Below are 9,563 nucleotides of genomic sequence, written 5' to 3'. Positions count from 1 at the left end.
ACTTTTGGTAATCTGCATTTTTGGGGGGCCTTCCGCAATTGAGACTGGACTCAAAGATTTCCTGCAGTCAGAAATCAGACTTCTTTCCATCATTCAGTCCTTTAATACCAAATGCTTAATTGGATTCCAGTCTAGCTTTAGATTTTGTTACATATACAGATCCAGCAAATGTAAGAAGAGTGAAAAATAAGTCCATGAAGTCTTCAGGTGCTTCCACTAATACATCAGGTTTTGGTTTCATATAGTGCATGGAAGCATCTGCTTGAATCTCAGTTCATTACAGTGGTCATTTATAGAAAAATAGACACTACATCTACAAAGAAAAAAAAAATGAGGTAGATAACTTAGAATCCAGAGGGCTATCCCAATAACCTTCATACAATACACATGGGTCACCATGGTTTTGTGGTGTAATGCAAGTGCACAAATCACCAAGAAACTTAACGACCAAAGTGGGAATGCCATCCAAAACGCCCACAAGACATTAAACTTAGGTGTGAGTACTTTTGTATTTAAATACAGGTTTCCACAAACTGATCTCCTAAATAACCCAAATTAAACATAAAAATAAAAAAAAATAAAAATAAAATAAGTTCCTCTTGCTAAGGAAACCAGTTCTAATGCCTACATGCAACAGTCATCTGCGATTCCTTGCAGAGCTTTCAGACATGACCTTCTCTTTCTAGAGGAGAAGTATATACATACCTGCCCATGCTTCTTCAGGGCTCTTGGTACAAATAACAATATTTTAGGAGAAACTGCACATCTTTGGAAGGAGTAGTTTTGGCACTGTTCTTAAGGGACTGTCCAAGTAGTAGTATTAAATAAGCAGCAGTCAACAATACAGGGAGTATTCAATTATTAGGAGCAATGATCAAAGGGGGGAAAAGGCCAGTAAAAGATCTTTTTACAGCTTCTGAGGCAAATTTAAAAAAAAAAAAAAAATCTTGTAGCCATATAGTAAAAGGTACATTAAAAATAAACCAAAAAACACACACACAAAAACAAAAAAACCACACACACCACACAGACTATTTCTAAAAAGGTGGCAGACATTCTAGAATATTTACCCGCATAATAATTTTTCATGTCATCCGTAAATACAAGTTTTTCCATGAACAGTAGGTTGTTTCTACTGTGTTCAAAACCCCCAAAGATTTCAGTTTAAACAGAGGCAAATGTTATAACCTTTGGAATTTCAAGTTGTGAAATTTCTGTAAGGCTGTACATATTAAAGTCACACATAACAAGGAATACTTTGCAAGACCCGCATCTTTCCAAATAAGAGGATTTTTTTTTTATTACTACTACTTTTGCAAAGCAACATCATGATTGTACTGTGGGCAACTCTTACAAAGACAACCATAAAATCATTTGCATGTCAATAGGAAAATAGGAGGTCGAGATGGAATCTCTTAAAAATATATGTTTGTATATATATTTGCTCTTTCTGCATTTCACCTTCACAAAGAGTTTTTCTAACTAACAGCAATTTTGTTCTCCTCCATGAAGTGAGGGAACTGGTGTTTTGGCACATTGTCTGCAGCAGCACCACCAGCTTTCTCCATATCCGAGCTAATTCCAGACTGGGACCCATCTATCTTGGAGACTGTTGCAGTATTCATTGCAGAACCACCCCCAATGGTGACTGGAAGAGAAGGTATGCCACCACTCTGGATCACTGAAATCTCATTATTCTTCATTGCCAAGCCATTGCTGAGTACCGCAGCATACTGGTTCCATACTGTGGGATCAATGTTCACTGAAGGAGGCACTATATCCTTTGGAAACATTTCAGATACCTTCTTTGGATCATTCCCCAACAGAGCCATGGGATTATCAATGGATAATCTTCTTCCACGCCTGGCAGAGTTATTCCACATGTGAGTTCCAACATGGACCTTGCAGAAGAGGGGGTAGGAGAAGTTAGAAGATGAGAGCTATCATAATTCTGAGCTCCTGTCCTAGTCTATCCAAGTTCTTATACCTCACCAGCACTATGGTATCTGAGCCTCAAGATAAAGTAAAGCCAAACATTCAGAGGAACGTTTATGTAGTTTTGTACTCAAACTACAGCAAAATCTTTGTTTAGATCTTTGTTACTGTAGAATGGCTTATATGCCCTACATGTTCTTGTTTACTTTCACCTGAAGTAGAACAAAAAAGAGGGAAAGCAAGAACAGAAGTAGTCAGTTACTTAGTGCATGGGAAAAGTTTATTTTTTCCTCTACACAATTTAAGATACATTGGTTCTTAAGAATAGGCTACAGGGAATATTGGCAAGTGGTGCTGAATTAAGGCAAGGCAGGACTTTAGAAATGGTTTTACAAAAAGTCTAGCATGAATAGAATTTTGGCAGTTAACACACTCCCGTGTAGTTGGAAAAAAACACAAATAGCATATTACTGCACAAACATAGAACCTCCCGAAAGACCACCCACCTACAAACAAGCAGCTATCCGCACCCCAGTCTTCATTTTATTCTAAGTTTGAGCATCTTTTCTCTCTCCTCCTCCACTCTCATCCCTCCTTATAGAGTGCTTATGCAAAGACTGTTAGAGAGGAAGAGTCTTGAAGCTCTACAGTGTCAAACCATAGTGTGGGTGGGGGAAGCTAAGTGTTCCTTAAAAGACGATTAATCTGATAACAAACAGGAGCACAAGGGGCAATTTTTTGTGCTTAACTGAAATCCCTGAACATTGTTTGTTGCAGAACTTTGCTCCAGTGACAGCCATTGCAACAGGGGACTCTCAATGTGCTCCAAGCAATAGTGGAGTCTAGAACATGTTCCAGTAAGGTGAACAATGATCATTGCTTAAAAGTGTTGGGTTTGAAAGAATCAGATTAAATACAGTTTTGTTTTTTTAAACAGGGGTTTTCCCTGCATGCTGAGGTATCATCTAGATATGGGCTTCAGCTACTAAATTCAGATCCCAAACCCACACCATGGTTCAGGAGCATTTGGAGGTAGGGTTGCTAAACAAAGCAGTTAGAAGTTGCAGTTAAAAGTTACAGTTCTTCCCCTACAGTTTTTTTTTTTTTAAGTGGATTTAGGCTGATCTCGAGGCCTACTAGAGAGTTGAATGTATGATCCTTGCATATTGAGAAACTATAACAAACTGTCTTAAATGACCACCCAGAGGGCCAGGAGAAATTATTAGTGGTCATCTTTAAAGTCTGGATGATTATATTAGAGGGAATAGAAGCATTTTAGAGGGGTTGTTTAAGAGACTTTCCTAGTGAAGGTGATTCCAAAGGCAGGCATCGGTATACCTCAGCCCCCTTAAGAATTGCTTACCTTCAGGTTTCCTTTTGTGGTAAAGGCTCTCCCACAGATGGTGCATGCAAATGGCTTTTCACCAGTATGGGTCCGTTCATGAATCTGAAGAGCACTTGCAGAGGAGAAGTTCTTCCCACACGTAGTGCAGATGTGCTGTTTAGCTGGACGGCAAAGCTTAGGCCGTGGCACCAGGAGAGGGGGAACACCAGGTGATAAAGTTGGTGGGCCAATAAAATGGCTAGTGCCAATAGGACGCTCACTAGACATTTCCACTTTTATGAGGGCTGGTGGTGCCCTGACAAAAGCAGCATGAATGCTGCTGCGACCTGAAGAGAAAGAACACACACATTAGGCTACCACCACTACACGTTTCAGCTCTGTTTAAACTTTGGAAGCAAGATATTGGGTCCAGATTTTTGAAGGTGCATAAGCCCAGCACCCAGTGCACATGCAAGCTGTAATTTGCAGGCACATAGACAACCCATTAGCACCTGTTTGAGGCGAGAGGGAGACGGGGTTCTTCAAATATGTCCCTTTGCATTCAGGATTTAACAACTTTCTCCCTGATCCAAAAAGCTCAGACACAGCATTCGCTATGCTAGCTTTACACTTCATATACTAGTGCTGAACAGTCTGTTCCATGGTTTATTAGCATTGAAGTGTCTGGTTTAGAGAGCTAATTAATAACTTTAGGACAAAATGCAAGATCCTGAGCACAACTCCCATTGAAGTAAATGGGATGAGTGTGTGATCACTTGGCAGCAGGAGGCTACAACTTTCTGTGTGTATGACTTTACCTTCAAATGGGAATTTGAAATTAGGAAGGAGATTTTCAGTGGCTTGCAGAGCAACAAGCACCATGTTCCTTTTGAAAAGGAACCAAACCAGCAGGATAAGTGACTTACTCACACTGGTCCTCTGAGGAGCTCCCCTCTAGAGGGATTTGTTAGTTGTGGGGACTGCAGCTACTGGTTATAACTCACCATACTCTCCATTTGGGAAGTGTAACCCAGGTTCTTCTTTGATGACCTTTCGACCAATATTGCCGTAAGTTAGATCCAAAGCGCCAGCCCCTTCCATCTCTGCAAGATGGTTTTCAGGGCCCTCAGCTTTATTTCCCATACCAGCATCTTCCTGACTATTGAAACCTGGTGACTTTGACCTAATGCTTTCAGATTGGCTATTGGTTGGGGACAATGCCTGGAATGAAGCAGATTCAGAGGCGGCAGGACTCCTGCCATTTTGATAATCTGGATCACCTGCCACAGAGGAAGAATCATTCGTCATGCCATCACTTTCTGCCGAGCCATTGTCACTAGACTTCAGGCTGCTTTGCCGTTGCAAGTTCAAAGCTGAATTTACCATTTTCATTTGGTTCTCCAGAGCTGCAATCCCAGAAAATGCTGTGCCTGGAGATTCTGACTGTGCATCATATGGAATTGGTGGTTTCAAAGAGCTGCTAGGGCCATCCTGAGAGTCTAGGTCTTCTTCCATCTCTATGCTTTCCATGTTCTCACCTGGGCGAGTCAGGTCTCCATTCTTCTCGGTCACAGTAGGATCCACATCAGTATTATCACAAGTGTTTTCCGGCATAGGTGTATTGGGAATTTGTCCCCCCATATGCATGCGAATATGCTGCTGCAATACAACTGCATTTGTAAACTTCTTCTGACAAATTGGACAGGAATGTTGCATCTTTAGGGGGGTGTTTGCCCGGTGGACACCATAATGAGTCTTAAGGTTACCTTTTGTTGAGAAGGCACGGCCACAAATTTTACACTTGAATGGCCTTTCTCCTGTGTGAGTACGGTAATGCATTTTGAGTGAACTCTGGCAGCTCAGCACTCTGTGACAGATGAGGCACTCATTGGGGTCTGTGGTGGACTTGTCAATATTCTCAACCAATTGCTGTAGCTTAGACGTTTCTGAACCTTGCTCACTTGCTCCGCTTACATGGAAGACACTCACACTGCAGCTAGCTTGCGGTGAGCTCAGGCTCTGCTCAGTTCCCGACTCATGACTCGCTGCTCCTGATGAGGAAGAACCACCTTCGCTTTCTGGAGAAGGCCTTGGCTGCATGTCACTTGAAAATGTGCTGGCAAGAGACTCCTTGATGCATGCTAGATTGGAGATATTCTGAGGCAAGCCAGTGCCTACTGAGGTAGGCAGTGATGTCAGAATAGGCTTGCTGTCCACAATTAGGTTAGACTCATCCAGTGGTACAGACATCCCATATGGGATTCCACTGCTAGTGGGCACATTGTCCAGATGCTCAGGTACTGGATAGGGATTCATTTTAATGTGAGGGTACTTATCTTTATGACGCTGAAAATGCACTTTAAGGTTTCCTTTGGTTGTAAATCTGTTACCGCAAATGTTACACTTGTAGGGTCTTTCACCAGTGTGGGAGCGGAGGTGTATCTGCAAAGCACTATCGTTGCCGAAGACCTTGCCGCAGAACTTGCACTTATGTTTAAAGAAAGGTTCTTCAGCATTTGGTTTGCTTTCAGACACGCTGATATTGGGGGGCTTCCCTTTCCCTTTCTTTGAGGGATCAATCACTGAAGAAACTGCAGAGAGTGGGTTTTGGAAGATGACAGAGCTGGATGATTGAGGTAGTAAAGGGTTTGGAAAACGAGACATAGAACTTGGGAGGCTTCTGTTTGCTTCAGGCTTCAGGGAGAAGGAAGAAGAAAGCCCACTGGCTACCGAGCCAGCAGTTGGAATGACCATGTTAGAATGAGGTAGTTTTCCATGCTTCAAGGATTCCAGTGATAGGCTTTGGCTTCCAGCTTTTTGTCCAATTAAAGCAACAGCAGCAGACAGCTGCTGAGACATCTGAGCACCCAAAGCTTTTAGTGGATCAGTAGCAGCTACTATTGAAGGATGTAGGGCATGAGGAGCCATCATAGCAATTTGGATGCGGATTTGCTCTGTGAGCTGAATTTGCTGGAGTTGCTGCTGCTGCAAGCACACGAGCTGTTCAAGGATCATTGGAATAGCATTAAAACTGGCTGCTGAGGAAGAGATGGTGTCAGAAGTACGCTGATTCACAGCCACTTTAGTGCCACGTATTGTCTGCAAAGTCACATTAGTGTTTGGTACTTTGGATTTTGGTAAATAGCTTAGCCCATGAGTTGCAGGAGTAACAGGAGGTTCTGTTTTTAGATACATTCCTCCCACTACTTCAGTCTCAACTTTCCCCTCTCTCTTCTCCACAGAACCAGTGCAACTCTTTGACTGACTGTCCTTGGCTGCCTGGCTATCCTGTCGATCATTTGGAAAGCTCTCTGTAGAGGCTCCAGGGAAGTCTTCAGGGGGTATTGTTCCTTCACTATCATTCATGATTAGGACAGGTGGATTTTTAGTGCAATTTTTCTTATGCTCAAGAAATTCAGAGAGATCAAAGAACTCTGCACAACATTTCTCACAGATGTTGGTTTCCTCTGTTCGGCATCTTTTGGAACTCATTTCACCATCTCCATCACCTGGGGCGTTTTGTGGACTCCCTAAGTGGGGAGAAAAATAGAAAAGTCAAATATTCCCTATGTATACATAGATCTATAACATGGGTAAGTTTTTTCCAGGTTAAGGCTGTAAGTAAGCCAAAAATTTGAAAGATATAAATGCAAGATAATAGGATCTTAGACACATGGACCAAATGCAAACCTTGGAGACAATTCCAAAGTCCTACCCCTAGTTCTGCTACTGATTCACTTTGTAGCTTGCTCAAAGACACACTACATCTCTATTCATTTGTCTGTAAAGGTGGTATACTTTCCTACCCTCAGCCTTGTGAGGGAAAGAGGAATGGTGTTTTCCCCATTTGAATTAGGAGGTAACTAGTTCACTACAAGTCTCTTTACACATGTAAAAATAGAAATGAGTGTTCTAACTACTCAAAAGGCAAGAAAGTGATGGAGGGCATAGAGGATTGTTTACTTCATATTTAAAAAATGTATAATTAAGTTGTTATTTAGAGGGTCAATGGCCAAATTCTAGCAAAGCCATATGAAGCTATGAATCACTAGAGTTAACACATCGTAACTGCCTTCCATTTGATAAAGATTCCATTGACGCACATAACCACTGCAGATAGAAACAATGAAACTGCAATTATTCTCCCATATTTCAATATACTAGGTAGCTTATGAAAAGGGTTGATAGAATGAATAAGCCTGGTGTTATAGTCCATATACTAGAAATCAATGAAGAACTAACCATGTTAAGTAGATTACAGCTCTTCTAATAAGACTTTTGAAACCACTTCCTTTCAAGCAAATCAGACTGTATAAACACAAGACAAACCTTTGTGTGAATACTAGTTTGTTTAAAAGTAGCATTACATTAAAGGACTAATAAGGTCTACATTTTTAACAGTCATGTGGAACAACTTTAAAGCTTCATCTTGTTCTAAGAAAGAGCATAATGACGTTCTTTAAAAAAAATAAATGCAAAAATATACTATTTTAGCAGTCAGCATATATCAGGAGTTGCCAAACTGCGGCTCTTTTATAGTTAAAGTGTGGCTCGCAGAGCCTGCCCCCTCGCCCCTCCCCCACCTACCAGACTGGGGGGCAAGCACTGGGCTTCTGCCCTGCAGTGAGGTGGTGGGGCTAGGGGCTTCTGCGCAGTGGGGAGGGGGCTAAGGGTTTCTGCCCTCCAGGAGGTACCTGCTGGGGCTCAGGGCTTCCGCCCTGCTCTTGTTGAAACCCTGAGCACCAGCAGATACCTCCTGGAGGGCTGAAGCCCTGAGCCCCACCACCCTACTGCAGGGCAGAAGCCTGGAGCAGGTGCACCCGGCTCTCGAATTTCTGAAGATCGTCATATGCAGCTCGGAGGATCAGAGAGTGTAGGCCAGGGGTGGCCAAACCTTAATAGAAAGGGGAAGAAGTATAATAATTTATTGCCTGGATTCGAAACTGTTAATTTAACACTTAGAGATCTAGAGTGGGCAACTCACTACAAGATGGATTTGCAGTGTTGTTGGAACTATGCTGGCCTCAGATCATTGGTGAGACAAGGTGGGTGTTCAGTGTCAAATTCTTTCAACTTTTACGACAACTCTCAGGAGATTTGGTATATGCAGTGTAGTTGTAGCCGTGTTGATCCCGGGATATTAGAGACACAAGGTGGGGAGGTAATATCTTGTATTGGACAAACTTCTGTTGGTGAAAGAGACAAGCTTTTGAGCTAGACAGAGCTCTTTTCCCACCTTGTCTCTGTACAAGGTGGGTTGCAAGATAAGCATTCTACTGTGAACTACAGTCACTTTGGGATTTATGCAACAGCACTCGCCTGTCAGACACAGTCTGTGGGGAGCAGGAAGCAGAAAGATTATGTTTTGTAAATTAGACAAGAACCCAAGTGTAACCACTTCCCCCTTCAACGTGCCAAAAGCTGAAGAGGAATTTTCCTGTTTTTCCAGACTTTTCTGGTTCCCCTCCCCCCGCAAACTACATAAAGTTTTAAAAATTCTGCAGAAAGATTTGAGAGGAAATTTTTACCTTGGTCTGAAAAAGGTGACCAAATGACCCTGATTTAGAGCCTTAAGCTCCTTAGGTCAGCGGACACCCAGGAGCCACTCATCATCAACTCACCATTGATGAGTTATGTCACGTTTATTATCCCAACTTTAACAAGAGATCCCACAGTAATCGTATATGTCCATCAGTTGTGTTTTCACCTCAGAAGGCTGCAGCCCTATTTTATTCGTTAACAAGTTCCCCTTTCCTGCCACCACCTATACACACAGCATTCAAGACATTCTATCTTCTTCCAGGAAACTATAAAGTGCCCTCTGGCCACACACTGTGTGACCCTTTGATCATAGAGGCACTTTGTTTGAGTTCCATCTTTATAGGTCAATGGTGTGGAGGTCTGACACACTATGGCTTCAGTGGGAGTTCAGGGTGTTCAGCACTTCACAAGATCAGGTCCAACAATGCCAATAACCCAGGGAGTTGAGTTATTTCAGTAGTATCAGACGCATTTTTATTAACTAGACTATAGAGTAAATGGTTATGATCATCAGATATTGTTATAGGCTTAATTTTCCAGCTTACTTTAAAAAGGGTTCAACTACAAAATAATTACAGCCCCTATACTAGAGATATACATGTTACCAGGCTGCACAGCGTGCATCTTGTGCATGCAAGTAGAGGATTTGCATGGACAGACATTTTTACACCTACAACTCAGGTGAGTGTATATAGTTTGGGCCAGAATAATTTCATGGGGGAGGATATGGCAAACCTTGACATTTGGCTCGAGTTACAGAGTC

General features: G+C 42.2%; 1 protein-coding gene across 1 annotated transcript in view; it reads right to left on the bottom strand.

Annotated features, from left to right (window-relative positions):
• Positions 1-1,458: 1,458 nt before the first annotated feature.
• The window catches only part of SALL4 (spalt like transcription factor 4), an 18,900-nt gene continuing 10,795 nt past the window's right edge, over positions 1,459-9,563 (bottom strand). Inside the window, exons 2-4 of the mRNA XM_024205803.1 lie at positions 4,264-6,789; positions 3,299-3,606; positions 1,459-1,901 (exon numbers count right to left, since the gene is read on the bottom strand). Coding sequence (XP_024061571.1) covers positions 1,479-1,901; positions 3,299-3,606; positions 4,264-6,789 — 3,257 coding nt within the window. The 3' untranslated portion in view covers positions 1,459-1,478. The remainder of the gene's footprint in view (positions 1,902-3,298; positions 3,607-4,263; positions 6,790-9,563) is intronic.

Source organism: Terrapene carolina, unplaced genomic scaffold (genome assembly GCF_002925995.2).
Source record: "Terrapene carolina triunguis isolate 2854851 unplaced genomic scaffold, T_m_triunguis-2.0 Scaffold130, whole genome shotgun sequence".
Classification (NCBI taxonomy): domain Eukaryota; kingdom Metazoa; phylum Chordata; order Testudines; family Emydidae; genus Terrapene; species Terrapene triunguis.
The sequence above is the reverse complement of the archived record's forward strand: the minus strand, read 5'-3'. Positions and strand labels throughout refer to the sequence as shown.